The following is a 19786-nucleotide window of genomic DNA, read 5'->3' on the forward strand; positions in this document are numbered from 1 at the left end:
GTGTGTGTGAACAGAAAAAAGGTAATATTAAGTTTGTGTTGCAGTAAAGGGATGTCAGAGGTGCTTACTGTGCAGTCTTTGAGGAAAGTCTGCCAAACGTCTGCGGTGAGGCCTCCGGAGGCGGCACAGGGCACGTCGGGCGCCACAATGGTGTGATTTACGAGAGCTGAGAGGTGCGTACGCACTGTAGAAAGGTGACGGCAGTATGCCAGCCCTGGTTGACAATGCAGTTTGTTATTGAAGTAGCTAAAGCACGCCATAAAATACATTTTCAAATTGAATGTGAAGGGATTTTTCAGGGTATACACTACGGCTCAGTCACACTAGAGTAAAAATAGGACAGCAACCTCGCTGTGATGAGGAACAATCAGTGGTTGACCGGTGAACGCATTTCATTTCTTTGCTGTTAGTGACCGGCTGCAAAGACTTGCGGCGATGCCCAGAGGTTGAGCTTGCAGCTTTTAATTGCAAAGTGATTGCACAGGTCACTGCGTAGGAGGCAAGCTGTGTCCTAACAATCGTAGTCTGATTCAGTGAGTAGTTTTCTCATATGAATTTGTGATTTCTGCTGATTTATGAGTGAAGGTCATTACGCACCGAGTGTGATGCAAAAAAGGGACATGAAACTCAGAATTGTAAGATCCAAACCTGTTGTGTAATGTATAGACATACCGAACACAAAATTCGCCCTCAAAAGATGTGAAAAAAATGAAGTCAACATCGTCATGCAACCATCTTTTTCCCTAGTGTGACTGCAGCATTAAGCATTTACATACAGCCATAAAATGCCCTGGAGATGATCTGATACTTCATGTTGTCACATAGCAGCTTCAGAGGAGTCCTGCAGAAAGACACAGCACACATTAGTATGCAGAGAAAACACAGACAGCTATACACTATCATTAGACCAATTATTAAGTGCAGGTAATTCACATTCTCTCGAATATATGATATCCTCTATCTAATGTAGAGTTCATTACTGTGTCGGGGCTGACCTTTTATAAAATGATAAACTGTTATGCTGCCATATAGAACAAATTAGCCAGCAGCCTGTCTTCTTTCCACAGCTCTCTACTATTTTATCTGCACAGCTTATCACCAATTCTCCCAACACGTTCTCATTTCACTGAGGTAAATGTCACACAATTGTCCTCTGGGTAATTGCTGGGTTCTTGTATCTTGCTTCCATCCCCGGTTTCCTCTGTATTGCAGAGGTTGTCAGGTGCGTCAGGTGAATCACAGCAGCCTTCAGGAGCTTCACAGTTCCCCGGTCGTAACACAGCTCTGTCTATCTTGGGGCGTGTTTTATCTCTCACCTCTCATGGTTGCACCCCTTGGGTGTCGCCGCTTCAGAGAAGCTCCCCTGAGAGCAGGAGGAACACGAGGACTTCCTGAGAGTGGGATGCCACATCTTAGCTCCCGGATCCATCAGATCTGGAGGAGTCACTGCAGCACGCACACAAACACGCGCCATCATAATCACTTTAGAGCAGCATACTGCGGAGGCTTTCGAGAACAGTTATATTTGCACTTTGCAATATTTTTGCTGAAACACAATTATGCTGATCACTAGTGACCTGCTTATGCTCGATTCCTGTAAGAGCAAAGAAAAGGCACACAAACAGAAGCATTTACGATACTATGATAATCGTGAAGCCATCGTGTTTGATTACATTAATATAGGGAGGAAGTTCAATTAAGCAAGCGCCTTTCTCTATTCGGTTGCCATGTTTGATTAGTTGTCCACTGTTCACCTGATTAAAGGCTATTGTGTCGTGGTGCAGTAAAAGAGGTGTGAAGCATTGTGACTTTATTGACACGGCACACCAATGAACATTTCCTGAGGCACAGGACAGGGCAGGAGGATATTAGACGCAAGGAATTAAAGCAAGGCAAAGCTGACAGATGGACAGACGAGCCAAAGTGTGACAGTGTTACAGCTGCTTCCTGTGAGTGAGGGGGATTCTTCAGGACAGCTGCAGGACTGCCTGAGTACGACCAGGGTCCCTGCTTTGGTAGGGCACTTTCCAATCGGTTGGAAGGACAGGGATGAAGTCAGATGAGAAGGATGAGTTACAGTCACTGTAACAAACAATTGGCAACATTTTTATCAAAATGCAACAGCAGGGAGAAGCCCCTGGGCCCTGCTTATGTCTGGTGACTCACCAAATTCTGACTGACTGTTTGGAAAGAGGATTCGGAAGACATAGTCCGTGGCCTCATCCTCCTCCTTATCGGAGACCGAGTCTGAGGATCCAGATCCCTGAGGAACCCTCTTTCGTAGCTTAGGAAACACCTTTCCCTGCAACAAGAAAAATAACTAATGGCAATGACAAATATGCTGAACCGCTAAAGCCCAGAAAAGCCACCCCTGCGAAGATGAACCTGTTTAGTGTCTGTATGATTAAGCCTATTAATAGTGGCTGAACATGCGTGGGTGGTTCTCTTTATTCAGTTCAGTTAAAGAAACATTAACAAAGCCATTCAAGGTCTAAGCAGACACTAATCCACACTCGTTCACCAGTATCTCTCCACACAATGCTTTAAAGAGGCTGTGCATCCATTTCTTTCAAATCCCAATGTCTTTTCTTTATTGATTTATTGATCAGAGGAGACTGAAGCACACTTTAGCTCTTTTGTGTGGAAGAAAACTAGAATAAATGATGCGTGCTGTGGGAGAGCCCTCCGTGCTGACCTTTCCCCTCTGCAACCAGAGTGGAGGATCAAGCTGGCCGTGGGGAAGGAGGCCATTCTCAAGGCAGGAGAGGAACTGGAGCAAATGACCTCCTTTAGGGAAGCGAAGTGGAGGTCTTTGGATCCCGTCTTGACTGACCAACACTGCCGTCCCCCCACTGTCCACTACAAGGTAAACAGCAGATGTAACAGATCAACAGTAATAACCTGCAAACCCAGAGTTACAGTAGTGATACAATTTCACCCACCTTGCTGATGACAATGCAAATAAACTATCTCCTCTAGAGGGATTGTCATGGCATAGTCCCAGTAAACGCTGAAAAATATGGAGACAAAATGCTGTGACCCAGACTAGTCTAACCACTGGATACTAGATAACAGCGACACACAAACCCATTGTAAATATTTATGTAAATCAAATATTTTACAGCTGCCAGAAAAAAGTAGTTGGAACAATCAATTCATTTGGAGAGAGAAAACACCTCACGGGTATGACATGATTTACGAGTTCGACAGGTGTCTTTTACAGTGTCTCAGTCAATAAACCATCTGCTGGATGCCGGTGTGTGAATATCAGCCTCATCAGATCAGCACCATTTATTCAGTGAGCCCTTGAGCAGCGCACAAACACACTGCATTATTCAGTAACAGCCGAGTGTTAGACAAACAACACAGCGGAGAAGAAATAATGCGCTGCTTACACGTCTGTGTGGAGGCAATTTACATGCTAAGATCAATCAATCAAATCTTTTTTTTAAATATATAAGTAACAAGTTTTAATACACATAAAGAACAAATAAACATGAAGTCATTGAAAGTTATCCTCTTCACACGAGAAAAGAAACAAAACCAAATGTTGAACATTTCCTGTTTGAAAAGGAGTATTAATCCCTACCCAGCTCATCTTATATATCTGTTCACAATCTAATGCAGATATATGCTATAAATAAATATGCCTGTCTAATACACAGATTCATGTTATTTTAATATATATGTTTTTATAAACAGATCTATAATTATTTAACTACACCTATACAAAATTATTGCTTTTTTATAATAGTTACTATAGTTAAAACAATTATAATGACATATTAAAGTATGTGTTACTATAGAAGTTGGTATTATAAAAGTATTTCCAACATTTTACATAATGATTCAGAGTTATTTTTACAGATAGGTAAATTTGCACCTGCGTTCATACTCCAAGTCTCCCACAGAGCCGTTCATGAGCTGATTGGGCGTCCACTTTAGTGTCATGAGTTCAGCAGTCTGGTGCAGAGACAGGTAACCTGGAATAGCCTCCATATCGTCCCTCTGAAAGAGCCACAGGGATTCAACTGAGGTTATGTTTGTAGGTAATTATAAATAAATGTAATAAATAATGCAAATTTTATCCACCGTCTACCCTGATAACACATAAAAGCAAAGCATTTATTAGTTTTATGTGTAAAAGACAAAAAAAAGAAGGAAGTGAAGATGTGTGCATTCACATTATATCACAGTGATGTGAGAAAAAATCTGCTAGAGTGCTTTGATGACAACATAATATGTAGAGCAGCTTTTATCCAGGACGTCAATGTGACAGGCTATACGTCAGGTTTTAAAGATTTTATCTCACAGCTATATAAATGCTGAAGTGGACCGAGACGGTTACCGGTTGTACGAGCACGTTGTTCTTGCCAAACAGTAGTGTCGCCCTGTTGTTCTGATGCAGCGACTCCACATATTCACGAGCTGATGGTGAGGGGGAGGGGCGCTCATCCATGCTGCTGCTGGAGTGCCGCTTCTGGATCTACACACACACACACACACACACACACACACACACACACACACACACACACACACAAAATATATAAAATCAGATCAAAAACTCATGACTTACATTTATTCATTCATGTGCACCAATGCAGTTTCAGTCTTTCCCGATGTCAAAAACCAGTCTGATTTTGCTTGGAGCACACAAACGCATCCGTAAGCACCGCGGCGTACAGGACAGGCCAAGTTGACCTGGTTCGCTCTTAACTTGGCAACTAAATAAATGTGATTGTCTGCAATACACTCTGTTCTTTCTCCTGGGACACACTGAGCTCCACTCATTGCAGCAATCTTAGCGAGGCCTCCAGACAGATAAACAGCATCTCAGAAGGGAACGTAACTGATAGTCTGCCGAAGCTAATATCAGCTCATATCTCAGCATAAATGGACACTATACATGTGCAGAGAAAAAACAAAAGAAGCCTGAAACTAACTCTGCTTTCACATCTGCTGAAAAATACAGCTTTTATTGTTTTGGATATGTTTACTTTAGAAATTTGCTGCAGAAAATGTGGTTTGACAGGAACAAATGATCATGAAATCTAAGTAAAACTTACATTTATATTCTTTGGGAGCTGTAAAAGAAATACACAAGTGCAGACGCTTATAGATGGAGTGGAAATGGAAAGAGTTAATGAAAATACGTTCCTTGGATTGACAATAGAGGATAAAAACATCTGGAAATCTCATACATGACATATACATAACAAAGGCTCAAGAAGCATTTCAGTACTGAGTGAACTGGACCACAAACCACTCCATGTTCTCTACTCTCCACTGGTTTTAGCATGTTTGAATTACTGTGCAGAGGTCTGGAGCTATACTTATCAATACTGCAAAAAAAAAAAAAAAAAAGGCCATACAGATAATCCATAATACTGATTATAGAGATCATTTAAACCCACTATTCCCAAAATCAAATAAATTTGTGAATTTCACTGATCTGAGTCATCGCAATAAACAGCCTAACTCCCTGACAATATTTTGTCTGGTTTCTTTAGGGGGCACCACAGCAGCTCACCTGCCTCAATCTCCCCCTATCCCTAACATCCTCCTCTGTCAGATGATCCCTCTGTATGTCCTCCTTCACTCCATCCATAAATCTTCTGTTTTCCTCCTGCCTGGAAGCTTGATATTCAACTTCTGTTTGTCCACCATTCCTCCTCTGCATATATAAACACCATCTCAGCCTTGCTCACCCCTCTGATGTCCTCATGACCAGGATGGATCTCAACATCTTCAGCTCTACCACCTACAGCTCAGCCTCCTGACTTTGTCAGTACTATCGTCTGAAAACCATACTTTTGTCACAAATCACTCCTGACACTCGTCTCCATCCACTCCACCTCTGTCCACTGTCTTCTTCACCTGTCTGGTCCATTGTCAGTTGCTTTGGATGGTTGACCCAGGATATTTAAACTATCCACCTTCACTGTTACACCTCTCACTGTCTCCCTCTCACTCACACACGCCTCTACTGACATTCATTGTTCTTCTCTCCAGAGCATACCTCCACCTTTCCAAGCTCTCTTCCACCTGAACCCTACTCTCACCATGGATCACAATGTCATCTGTAAACATCATAGTCCACAGAGACTCAAGCCTAACCTCATCTATCAGCCTGTCCATTTTCAAAATAAAGCACTATACAGCGCTATAACACTTACACACAGCGCGGGCCTCTTAGTAGGAGAATCCTGCCTGCAGAGGCCTCCGTGGATACGATGTCGTTGTACCAACTCGTCAGCAGACGGGTCTGTCCAGAAGTGGTCAGCTGTCTTCATCTTTGTGTATTCCAATGCACAAGGTCCAACTGTTGAACAGTTTTGTTAAGCAACAATCTCTATGAAAATCAAGCATTAAACACGTTGTGTAATAAATAAAAGACAGAAGAGTGACTTCATGCTTGTCCAATCATCCAGGTAAGGAAATCCCAGAAAGCTGATCCTGTTGATACGATTAACAGACTCAAGTTGCTGGGAAAGACTGAACTGAATTTATTAATCTATCACTGGAAAGTATGAAGGTCCTTGCAGTCCCTCAATGCAAGCCGTCTTGTCTAGAGTGTGTGTATTGTCTCGGACCTGTCAAGCAAAAATCAACTGGAAAAAAGTAATAAAACAAAAATAAAATGGCAGAAACATTTTTTTTGCTGCTGTCCTGTCTTGTTATTCAGTTCAAGGCCCCTTAGATTGATACTTTGACTCTCTTGGTTGGGGATAAGGGGACAAGCATGCAAGCATATTGATAGAGACAGGGAGCGCTTCTGCCTCCAGTGAAACAATTTTCACTGTTCACTGGTGGGAAACAACTGCGGGACTATGCCTGTGTTGCTGCACAGCAGATGTCAACAGGTTAACGTCTCAGCAGTTTAGCATTTGGTCACGAGGACAAGTTGAAAGAATATAAAGAGCAAAGAACAGTTTCCTTGCTTGGACAATGAGTAAATATAAGAAATGGTCTTGTAAGAAAGGGTGGGATAACATAACATCCTTGTTCTGCCTGTTTTTCCCTAGGTCATAATCTTAAATCTTCATGTAAATGATATTAAACCACCACTGTTGGTATAATTACCCAACAGAGATGCGAGGATGGGTCCATCTACAGGGTCCATGAGAACAGCCTCTTTTTCGTAGTATTTACTGAAAGACAAATATGAAAGGGGAATTATGCGGGAAGACAGAAATCTTGTAACTCATTTGGACAAGATGCTTTTTCCCATCTCAAATTACCTGCTGTTCTCCACCAGGTAGAGGACAATCTTGTCTAGCACCTTCTCAAAAAGAGCCGTCCGTATCCACAGGTTCTTGACTACAGGCGGGCTGAGGCTGGGCAGTCGGGGCATCTTGCGAATGCTGTCTTGACTTTGCAAGCTTTGACTTCGTCTGCAGAAGGGAAAGAGTTATAATTTTAGGAAGTAGACGTGTTTTTAAAACTCCTGAAGCAAAACCCCATCTGCATAAAACAAATACAGTGGCATAAGTAACTCATGAATAAAAATGCCTATAAACATGAATTATTTAGAAGCTTTTCATCATAAAAATAAACCCCAGCCCTTCAGAGAGACAGTCATTTGTTTTCAGTGCTTTCGCTGGAACAACAAACAGGCTTTGGTGCAAGCTTTGAAGTCTGCTGTGATGTGTGATATGAGCTGTGATACGTGCGTCTCGCACTTTGTCTCAATGATCTGCTCGAGCTCCTGGGCCTTCCTGCACAGCTCCTCAGCTGGGGGAAAGCTTTTCCCCACCTTGGTGAAGAGTGCCGCGATCTTGTTGCTACGTAGAAAGCCTGCCGCTCGCCGCTTCAGCCCATGAAGGACACACGCCTCCACTGCAGCTGTGTGTACAAAAGCACGATGTCATTATTAGGGTGCACTGATTAATAAGGTATGTCAGAAAAGCATAACAACACAGGACACGTGAATCCATCATAACAACAAAATCATCAAACCCCACAGAAAGACGAGCAAAATGTAAAGCAGAAAATGCTTCTGTGGCACAAAATTTTAAGTTTAATGTTATTTTTTTAATTATGTTAGCAAAACTCATTTTACTTTAAATAGCAGAAAATATTATTTTAGCATTTTTAAATCAGCCGGGACAGTAAAAATATAAAAGGAAAGCTCACATGTTAAGTTGTTTTACATAATTTGCTATTTACACGTCACATGGACACACAGGCAGATTCTGATGGATGGGCAGCATACTCTGCACCTAAAGCTTTCACATAAGAGTAACTTTACCTACAGCTGCATTAAATATTACCACAACTTTGATCGGCAATGACTAATGCAATTTTGACATCACCCAGAAATGTGTTTGGTAACACAAAATATTATCTTATGGCTTTTATCATTCATTCTCATTCAGCCTAGCAGTTAGCTGACAAATAATGTGGCTTGTTGCGCAGTTAATTGCACTAACAGTACCTTCAACACCTTAAATTTGGGCTCCAAATTTGGTGTGAAATTGTTCTTTTGTATGTTACTTGGCAAGTAATTAGCAGGCATTCGTGGATCCCCCTTGTTAATCAAGTTTGTGTTAGCTGAAATATCGTCACTGGCCATTTATTTTTATACCTGGCTAGTGGATTGGACATTTATGATGTGAATCTCCCGATCCGCCACATCTCAAATGTGCACTATGCTACTGAAATGTGGTGACTGTGGAGGCCATTTGAGTCCAACTCATTGTCTTATTTAAGCAACCATTTTCAGGTGATTCGAGCTTTGTCTTCTTGCTGGGAGCAGCCATTAAATGATGGGCACACTTTGGTCATAAAGGGATGGACATGGTCAGAAACAATATTCACTGGTGGTGATTAAACAACGCTTGGCTGATACTAAGGGAGCCAAAAGTGTGCCGAGAAAATATATCCCCCACACTTTCACAGCAACACTAGCCTGAACCATTGATACAAGGCAGGATGGATCCATGTCTCCATGCTGTTTGTACCACTTTCTGCCCCTACCATCCGGATGCCACAGCAGGAATAGCGACTCATCAGACCATCAACCTTATCAATCTTCTTTCAATCACCTTTCTTGTGATGGTCAATCTGAATTTCAGCAGGTCATCTCGACCATGATGACTACATGGCTAAATGCACTGAGCTACTGCCATGTGATTGGTTCTCTGTTCTGTTTTAGTTTTACATATTTAAAGAGAAAACCAAGATGACCGTTCTAAAGCTCAAGTTTCTAAGCTGTACTCCACAACATAGAAGTTACTTTAATAAGTTAATACTGTGTATTTGTATAGTCTGCATACATGTACGTTCAGTGCATTTAAACTGTAGAGATCTAACATCTGTCATGTGACCTGTTTGTTTTCTTATTTGATGAATGACCATTTGCTAAACTGTTTCCCTGGTCACAATACACTATTAAATATGCCAAACCATCAGATAATCTTCCAGTTTACCCAGTAAGCGGCCCACAAGTTAAAAGCATGTGGACACACTTGCACAGTCACTTGACCGTGGCAAAGAATAAGACACCCCCCGTTCCCTTTCAGGTCTACGTGGCAGCGCCTGGAGCTGTGTTGACATTTGAGTTCTCTTTCAGGACTAATCCTGTAGCTCTGTTCACATGGGTTCAGGGGGAAGGCTGGGGTTGCCATGGCAACTCACGAGAGAGCGAGATGAGCAGAGGGAGGGAGGGCCAGCACCGAATCATCGGCATTATGATCGTTGTCTTTCCACCATCTTCACCCCACTAAACACTGTCACTCTTTCCTTCACCCCTCCCCTTTTTTATGGACTTTCTCTGTCACTGTTAAAATCTGGTTTACAAGATTTTACTCCAGCACAGCCATTAATACGCTCAGTTTTCCCCACCCTGAACATTTTTTGCTAATTATCCCTCACATCTTTCTAAGGGCAACATGCTGAATGTCATGACTATATTAAAAGGCCTCCAAATATACTTCAAGCCCTTTACCCTTTCACCATTTCAGCTAAGTCGTCTCCGATGCCAAAGCTGAAAGTAATAAAGCTTTAAACCTCTACACTTTTGTGGAAGCTTATGTCACAATCTCTGCAGAATCACTTAAATTAAATCCTCTGAAATTACAATCAACATCTGTGGCAGAAGTACTCATAGTTTTAGAAAAAGGGAAACCTGTTACTCACTCTTTTCAATACTGGAATTTCAACTTCTTTAGTGAAGTGAATTGTTTTATCTGAACTATTTAATGCAATTACAATCACAAAAATCATGTAGCGTGAAGAAAATGAGCATCACATGCACGGATTCAGTCCCTAATGGTGAAAACAGCTAATACAGAAAATTGCCTCTAATCATCCTGTATCTGTGGCAACTGAGTGCATTAGGAGACTCTTGGCAGTGACACAGCTGAACAACACTTCGTCCAAGGCATTTGTGTTGGAGATCTCAGTAAATGAACGGGAGAGAGAGTCTGTGGGAATGAGTCAGCACGAGGTTCTAAAAAGTTATTAGCAGCCCAATTTCAGTAAGATTTGAGTTTTAAAACAGAGTTGCTAGTGAAATATTTAGAGCAGAATGTGTTTGTTTTCCCCTTTATTTCTGTCACATAAATAATATCACACCATGAATGCTCGTATTAAACATCTCCAATAATGATGTAACCCCTGTTAACTTCAGTCTCCTCCTCTCTGCTCTCTTTTAGGCATTTTTCTTTCTACTGTGTGTGTGTCACCATATCCCTGATATGGAAATTGTAGACACCTAACTCTGGCTGTAAGCTGAAAAAGAATACCCACCTGCCGATCTAACCTTCTTTTTGAGAATAGGAGTCAGTCAGAGAACAACTGCCTGAAGGGAAGGGGAGGGAAGCTAAAATAGCTTTTTTTGGACAGTGAATGAACCGAGAAGGGTGCATTAATGGTAAACATAAGACATATGAGCATTATTTTGAACTGTGAATCATGCAAAGCTGGTCTTAGGGTCCAAGGATAATATTTTATGTGATACTGCTGGCCTGACTGCTTATTATATTGTGCTTCTTTAAAACTGTATGGCAACAAAACAGTGTATGTGCGCTCAAAATACTTCCAATACACTACCAACAGCAAAAGTGGAGGACACTTGTTGACAATCTTACTTTAGCTTCAGCATTTCTAACAGCAAAATTCCAATGAAGTGTTTCAGATCTGTTCACTACCATTAAGTATACCCCATCCTTCAGGAGCTTATAGAATCACCTTTAGCAGCGATAACTCTCTCCCACATCATGGTGGAGGAGTTTTTCGGCATTCTTCTTTACACCTGTGCTTCAGTTCATTGGTGTTTGTGGCATTCGTTTATGTAAAGCTCTTTTACGGTAGCATTATAGCATTTCAGTCAGGATGAGGTCTGGACTTTGTCATGTTTTTTTTTTTTTTTAGAGAGAACAGATAGCCCTTCCAAACAAATCATAGTTGTTCAGTCTTTTTCTAATTGTGTGGTCATGAACTTTAACATTTAACATGCTAACTGGTGCCTGTAGAGTCTGAGATGTAGCTCTTAGGTTTCTCTGATTACACAACCTGACTTTGGGGAATACTTGCTGAGAGGCCACTCCTGGGAAGATGTCTGTTTTGAATATTTTCCACTTGTGAATAATATTTCTTACTGTAGTATGACAGACTTCAAATTGTTTGGAAATAGATGAGAACCAAGAGTTGTTCCTCATAAAACTGCCAAGCCCTTTGATTTTATAGAGGTGCTCACATTTGCTGATGATCATTTATTTTAATGGTACAGTGTTCAAAAGCATTTTATCTTTATTATGACATTTTCTTTAAAAAATCAAGTGAACAGCTTTTGCATTCCCTCTGCACTAACAGCATTTTAGCCTCTGCCTGGGCAGCTCATCACACTAGCCTGGGCTTTGGAACTTAATTGCTCCCCAGTGAGCAAGCTGAGTTTTTTCTCCCATCTTCCTCTCACTCTCTGTATAGACCACATCTGAAAGAAATGTAGTAGCAGGAGACCCTACCCCCCCAAAAAAACCAACAACCCAGAGATGAGAGGGTCATCCTGCTGCTGAATTGCCACTGGTACTGGTATGACAGCAGTAGATGAAAGATGTACCTCAGACAGAACAGCAGCTATTAAATCAGGCTATTAGATGATCCAACAGATAATGTCCACAGTGGAGGCTGAGACCGTTGAAATGAAACATGAAAGCACCACCGGAAACACATAAAGGACACAACCCTCCCCCACACAACACTGAGAGGTATTAAAGAAGTCTTTTAGCTGCACTGTAACAAAAATCTGAGCTCTGTGACAAATTATTTTCATAACCCTCCTGCAGAAAAATAAAACTACAAAAAAGAGATTTGGGGTAAGCTGATTACTGGATGGGAAGGATGTCCAACATTATTCACTTATGGTTGTTAAATAGGTTCAAGCTGTGCTGCAAATTCTTTTCCTACTATGATAATAACCCAAACAGGCTCTACACAGACATTATGAGGGAGTGAGCTTACATAAGAACCCAAAAAGGAAACAACATTGATTTCTAAATCAGCTTATTTTTGATTTTACATACCTCTAAATGAATTTCTTCAAACAATGACACTAAGAGGTAAGTCACTGTTTCTGCAGCGTCTAATTTACTTTTCCTTCTTTGATATTAGTCTGATCCAATTAGTCTGAGCAATGCAAGTGCGCAATTACAAGCCTATAGACAACACCAGTTTCTCTTTATTATCATTGGCACATTTTTATACAGTAGTAGAATGATATCATTTACGCCACAGGCCGTTTTTAATGGGATATTTTGCTTATTTAATCCTTTTCCCTACTTAATTTTCTTCCCTAGTCTGAGTATTTATAGCCTCCAGGCATGTAAAATGAAGCCAGTGTGGGTGTGCTGCGTGCAGTTCCTCTAGTGGCCACACGAGGCACGCGCTAAAGTGGAAAAAAGTCAAGTCAAAGAAGTCAAAGTCAAGAATCCAATGTGAAAAAGCTTATCTTTAAATCATCAAAAGGATGTTTTTGTCTCTATAGATAGTTTTCTCCTTCTTTAGGTTGGGCTTAATCTGTTTATAATTCATCAAGTTGGGCAACTGGCTTAAGAGTGTGGAAATTATCCTTTCATGGTCTATGGGCGTGTCACAACACAGGCAGCTGAAACCTTCTGGTGTCCGCTAGGCTTCACCTCTGTTAACTGGAGTCACTGAACTGGACTTCTCTGCTACATTTGTGCTGTTGGTGCCTTTGAAGCATTTTCAGTGAAATTATCTGACAAGTAATATGGCACAGACGTTTTGCTCCAGTTTTGGTGAGTCAAATTTTAGTCTTTTGTTTGTCTCATCACTGACTGATTTCTCTGTGTCGCAGTCGTACAGTTCATGGATGCAGCTTGCTGCCCAGATTTGCTGATGACACCACCTTCTTTTCCAAATATGGCCACTGCTGGTTTATAAAACAAAAACAAACCATAACCATGGCCAAAATGCCAATGCTTGAGTCCAATGGGTGATGTCACGCTGGTGATGTCAGTCTTTTAAATACAGTCTATGGTATTAACAGCTCCGTCTATCCCTTTGTTAGTTGTTATTCTGTCACATGCCTTATTTTCTGCCAGTGTTCAGCTTTATTCATGGTTTGATTCCCTGAGCTTCAGAGTAACTTCTTAATTTTTTTTTTAACTTAACCTGTGTGTTTTGTGACATTTTTTAAAAAAAAACCATAAATACGCATAAGTTGCTTTGTCCTGGCCTAACCAATCATCCCAAGAGTCAGAGTTTAGGTTCTAATCTGAACACCATTAAAAATTATTTATTTCACATTAATAATGATGGTCTGTGTTACGCCATGCCTTTTTCCCCCCAACAGTCTTTATCTTGGCACACAGCTAGTAAAAATATCACCTTTTCTGCAAGCTGAGAGTCATTTTATTCACACTTAAATCCACAAATATATCTTGTTATTGATTACAGCTCCGGTCTGAGCCAGACATCCGATGAGCGTGACCACCTGCATGTGGGCAGTGTGTTTCTCGCACTAATCATACTGCAATCCAGAAGTGTGATTTGGAGGCAAGAACAAAAACACTTGGTAAAGGACTGAACTTTAAATATCTCTTATTTGTACTGAACAATAAATATACTCTTGTGCTAAAAGTGTGTTACATAGGCATTGACACACTCATCCACCATCTCTCCTTGTGGAAAAACTAATCAAAATCTTTACATATTTACATCATGGACAATAGTTACCAAAACAATACTGTACAGTTATTAAAATTAAAGTACAGATAAGTGGCAAACCCAGGTTGTAGTGTGCAAACAGTGCAGGATACTGAAAGATGTTTAAATAGTAAGAATATTTAGAATAACTTGAAAAGTGCAGGTTGTGTATCGTACCTGTGCATTAAAAGTAGACATGTAACTTCCAATAAATTAGTATATATATAAACTGAGAAACGTAATGTGCAAGTTATAACAGTAGCAGTTGTTTGGTTGAAAAAAAGCATAAAAAAGCAAAAAAAGCAAAAAGAAACAAAGCAGAAAAAAGTGCAATGAAGTAGCTTAATGGTTAAAAAAAGTATCACTGCGATTGCTTTGTTTTTAATTTTGTCCTGTAATCCATAAATGACTTGTGAGATATAAGCAAGTATGATTTGTGTATAATTTATAATATTTTAATGGTTGAAATTAATCATGAGTTTTAGGCCACTTTTAAGAGAAATGTAAGATCAAGTTGTATAGTTAGACATTCAGAGCGAAAGATAAACAAGATAAAGAGTAACTTGACTGAAATAAGCTGACATTAAGCCTTTCCAGCATTGCAGAATTACTTGGAGAGCAAAAGCTTCACGATTTGTTTGATTACTCACCACAAAAGGACACAATATGGCTGCTGTCTTCGTGGACAAATTTCCTGGTAACAGCTTCTTCCATAATCTGCTTCACCTGTCAATGACATGGCAGATGTTGGGTGACTAATTCATTAATATACCACAACAGGCAAAATTTGGTGGCACAGTAAGATAAATATATATTCAGATCTGTTCACTACCATTAAGTAGTATATAATGGTATACCATTAAGTATACCATTATATAAATATATATATAAAAGTCTAATGTAATTTTGTGCATAAAAACGAGCTCAGTGATGAACTGGGGTTTGAAATTGGGGGGGGGGGGGGGGGGGGGGGACACTGAAGAAGGAAGAATGGATGTTAAGTTGGTGGATGAGTCACCAGCTCTCATCTCAAACTACTGGGAAATGAAGGAGATATATTTGGGTGTGGAAGGAGGAAATGGAAGGGATGGGAGTTCATCACAGACCCTTGTTTCTTACTTTTCACATCCAAATGAATCAAAGCCCAACTTGTTTTTTAAATAAGGATAGAGAGGGTCAGACATCAGAAATGGTTATTATTTAGATTTTGTCATCACTGGGATCTGTGCCTCTCTCTGATCACATGCCAACAGCTACAGTTAGAGCCATAGGATTTTGGACAATGATACATTTTTATAGTTGTGAACCACCACAGTAGAATTTAAAAAAAACAAAACAAATCAATCAACAGTCTGATGTGCAGACTTTCGGCTTTGCATTAACTGCTTAAGAATAGCAACATGTTCTACACATACATGTTATCAAGGGAAGTATGGATGAAAAGTGATTGGACATTTGTCTGACACCTGGTTTCATGACCAAGTGAGGCCTGTTGCCTCGTTATTCCACAATGCATTAAGTAGACAGATGACCCCGGGTTGACTAAACTTGCAATTGGTAGCTGTTCACTGGAACTCTCAATATGAGGTCCAAATGAGGGAGGCCATCATCAGGCTGAAACTACTGGTTACACTCAGGAAGAAGGAGGCCAGATTAGACTTTGTCAGAAAACATCTAAACCAGCCTGCACGGTTCAGAACAAATATTTGGTCAGATGAAATCAGGATGAATCAGCTCATGATCTGACACCACATTATCTGTCAAACATGGTGGAGGCTTCGGCACGCACTGTATGTCTTCCAGTCGAAGCAGGTCACTACTGTTTATTGAACATGTGACTGCTGATAGAAGCAGTCTATAAAGATGAATTCAGAAGTGTACAGGGCTATACCCTCTGCTCAGATCAGACATATGCTGCAGAAATGAACAGACAACACTGCACAGTGCAAATAAAGAGCAGCCAAAAGCAGACTGCAAAAGCAACCCAAGGTTTTCTCAAGGGAAATAAAATATTCTTTAATGGCCAAATCAGTCACCTGTTTCAGTCAAACAGAACATGATTGCCAAAGGCCAGAAAAACCCACAAACAAGCAACAACTGCAGTAGGTGGTTGCAGAAAAGGTATAACATAACAGTTAAAGGGAGGAAACAGAATTTGGTGATGTCCCTGTCTTTCTAGACTTCAGGTAGTCTTTGACTGCAAAGGATTTTCATCCGATTATTAAAATAATCCTTGTATTTAAAATGATGTTAGCTTGTTTAATTACTTTTGATCTTCTGAAAGTGGGGAACTGTGGGTAAAAATAGTTGTAATTCCAAACCATTTACTGCTAAGATTTTTGTTAAAGCTAAAAATCTGCATATCGATCACATAAAGATTGTATCCACTGTGGAGGTGCACAGAGGCAAAACTACAAAAAAAGGTAAGTAGTCAGATAATATAAGGCACTAACTGTATAGCCAATAGTTAAGATGATTGGATGTATCAGATGCTCTGGTGGCTATGGAGACATCCTACTGTGTGGGCACTGGTCTGCAATATGCATGGAAAGTATCAAGCCCTGGACACGGCCACACAGATAGCTGTAATTTCCTGTTGAAATGAGTCTGTCCACAACAACCATATTACACTGCCAGGTTCACCCACTACACACAAAGACATTGACTTACGGACACACACAGACACACACAGACATACACACACACACACACACACACTCCTTCTCCAGCACATTAACTCTATATTTCAGTGGCATGGGCAAATATTTTCTCTGTGTGGCACTTCTGCAACTGTAAGGCAATGAAATTTACAGCGTGATCATAATATTTTCCACTAGATAAAGTTCTATCTTCAGATTGGATTTTCCACTATGGCACAATTAAATTGATTAATAATTTCATTACTAGTTTACTCACTATACATAAATGGATTATGCCACCTGTATTTTGATCTCACATTTACTGTAAGAAAACAGAGATAATTAAATCACTTCAGGTCATCCATTTGGCATTCAGATCTTTATTTAAGCAAGCACGAGCTGTTAAAATATTAAGGCACACAGTACTTAAAGGCTGGCCATTATCTAACTATTACTACTGGCTATGAGGAATTTAAGTACTGCTGTTAATCAAGATGACAGTAATTTTAGCTACTTTACTGTTGATATTTATTCTAAGCATAGCATCTGACGTTTATGTTTATTGTTCATTTATAAAATGCTAATCTAGTTCTCAAACAAATGACGTAAAAAGTGTTAACCTCTCACTTAAATTTGATTTTAAGTGAGAGGTTAACTATAATAACTGAAAAGTACTTAAATGTTATACTTGAATAAAGTTACTCAGACATTTGACAGTACTGGTAAGTTTATATAGTGATGTTTAATACTGTGCAAAAATCTTGAGTCACCCACCACGTCTTTATATTTTGCTTGGAAAAGGCTTTCCACAAGATTTAGGAGTATGTTTGTGGGTATTTTTGACTATTCTTCTAGAAGCTGCAGGCAAGCACAATGACCAAGCACAATGCAATTAATCAGATCCTGTGGTGAACTCAAACATTGATGTTGGACAAGAAGGCCTAACTCGTAGTCTCTGCTTTAATTCATCCCAGAGGTGTTCTGTTGGGTTGGACTCTGTGCAGGCCAGTCAAGTTCTTCCACACCAAGCTCCCTTATACATGTCTTTGTGGACCTTGCTTTGTGCACATGTGCAGTCGTGTTGGAACATCCCCAAAACTGTTCCCACAAACATGAAATTGTCCAAAAATGTCTTGGTATGCTGAAACATTACGAGTTCCTTTAACTAGAACTAAAGGACAGAGCCAAACTCCTGAAAAACAACCCATAATCCCACTCTGCATTGTGCTTGGTGATGCAAGGTTCAGATGCAGCTGCTTGGCCATGCAAACCCATTCCATGAAGCTCTCTACACACTTCTCTTGAGCTAATCTGAAGGCCACATGAAGTTTAGAGGTCTGTAGCGATTGACTCTGCAGAAAGCCGGCAACACCTGGGCACTATGCACCTCAGCATCCGCTGACCCCGCTCTGTGATGTTACGTGGCCTTCTACTTCATGGCTGAGTTGCTGTCATTCCCAGTCACTGTCACTTTGTTATAATACCACTAACAGTTGACTGTGGAATATTTAGTAGCAAGGACTGGACTTGTTGCAGAGGTGGCATCCTATCACAATACCATGTTGGAATTCACTGACCTCCTGAGAGCGTCCCATTCTTTCACAAATATTTGTAGAAGCAGTCTGCATGCCTCGGTGTTTGATTCTATACACCTGTGGCCATGGAAGTGATTTGAACAGCTGAATTCAATGATTTGGATGGGTGAGTGAATACTTTTGGCAATATAGTGTACAACACTGCATTTCCTACCCCTATTTTTAAGACGGAGACTACAGGCACGAAAATGTAACAGATGCACAAACACTGCTAAGAAAATCTGCCAACTGAGCTCTCACTGTTTATGCAAGATGACAAATTCAATCCACATATCTTTTTTTTTTCTAAATACTTGGACGACAAATGAACCCAGAAGCCTGGAATAAAAAAAATAAAAAAAACTCACTAATTAGACAGCAGTCATTACTCAAACTTGGACTGTTCGCATCAGTAGCATTGTTTTCTTTAGCATCAACAGAAATGATTCACACTGCCGACACGCCAGAGAAAGTGGCAGTCACTGTGATGCACACCAGCTCTGTTAATGATTATATAAAAGCCTGCGTTCACGCAAATACACACAAACGCTTAAAACACAGAGGGCTTTTATATGCACCAGTTTTCTTTCTCAGTGCATCTGACACACAGAAAACTGACTGCTAACTTGAGGAAGCACCCTCCTCCTCCTCATCGCTCTCGTCTGGGCTACAGATCAGGCCTCTGAGGAATTTATATGGTAAAACGTCTAAGCACAGACAACCTACAGGTTTCTATGGAGACGTCACGAGTCTCACAGTGGATCACTTCCGCCAAAAGGACGCGCAAACATTCATTCATCTTTGAAATAAGAGGCTGAATGCGGCTCTCCGACAGCCACTATTAATATCTTGCGCTGTGTTGTCGTCATCTTGTTACTCTGGCATCAATAAAGCAGAAATACCACCCAGACTTTACTTTTTAAAGTAACCATATGTGCTACAATATCACCCAGGAAACAATATATTCTCACTGAGATTTAAGAAAAAACTGAAAATTTAGAGAAAAAAATGATTCATTTCATCAGCAAAGCAAAGCACGATGAGTCTGCTTGAAGGCAACAGCCTGAGTGATAAAGGATCTTTTGAGTATTCCAATTAACTCCTCCAAGAGCAGAGAAAGGAAATAAGAGGGAGAGAGAAAGCTCCTTGCATTAAAATCTCCATCCTACATTATTCATAATCACTAAGTCTAATGCTGAATGAAGGGAGCGCACAATAAAAAAAATAATTACTGTTATTCATGTTAATCTACGGCACACGGAGCTGCAGTTCTCTCATAAAGAGGTCCAGCTGAATCACGATTCCATTATGTGAATTACAGCTTAATACCGAATGAAAAGAGTGATCAGCTGTAAAAATGGCAGAGAATGTGATGCCACCATAAAGGTCAATATAACC

General features: G+C 40.4%; 1 protein-coding gene across 3 annotated transcripts in view; it reads right to left on the reverse strand.

The window, feature by feature from the left end:
• The window catches only part of sgsm1a (small G protein signaling modulator 1a), a 35072-nt gene that overhangs the window by 8776 nt on the left and 6510 nt on the right, over nucleotides 1–19786 (reverse strand). For 2 of the 3 annotated variants that reach the window (XM_085180895.1, XM_085180896.1), the window contains exons 3-15: nucleotides 14826–14901; nucleotides 7686–7848; nucleotides 7245–7397; nucleotides 7087–7154; nucleotides 6180–6325; nucleotides 4349–4486; nucleotides 3884–4008; nucleotides 2943–3010; nucleotides 2696–2859; nucleotides 2167–2302; nucleotides 1317–1446; nucleotides 777–841; nucleotides 69–214 (exon numbers count right to left, since the gene is read on the reverse strand). In XM_085180895.1, coding sequence (XP_085037021.1) covers nucleotides 69–214; nucleotides 777–841; nucleotides 1317–1446; nucleotides 2167–2302; nucleotides 2696–2859; nucleotides 2943–3010; nucleotides 3884–4008; nucleotides 4349–4486; nucleotides 6180–6325; nucleotides 7087–7154; nucleotides 7245–7397; nucleotides 7686–7848; nucleotides 14826–14901 — 1578 coding nt within the window. Of the gene's footprint in view, nucleotides 1–68; nucleotides 215–776; nucleotides 842–1316; nucleotides 1447–1938; nucleotides 2083–2166; nucleotides 2303–2695; nucleotides 2860–2942; nucleotides 3011–3883; nucleotides 4009–4348; nucleotides 4487–6179; nucleotides 6326–7086; nucleotides 7155–7244; nucleotides 7398–7685; nucleotides 7849–14825; nucleotides 14902–19786 lie in introns of all 3 variants that reach the window. The other variant, XM_085180897.1, reaches the window with a different exon arrangement.

The sequence above is a fragment of the Neolamprologus multifasciatus genome, chromosome 12, assembly GCF_963576455.1.
Source record: "Neolamprologus multifasciatus chromosome 12, fNeoMul1.2, whole genome shotgun sequence".
In the NCBI taxonomy this organism is placed as follows: Eukaryota; Metazoa; Chordata; class Actinopteri; order Cichliformes; family Cichlidae; genus Neolamprologus; species Neolamprologus multifasciatus.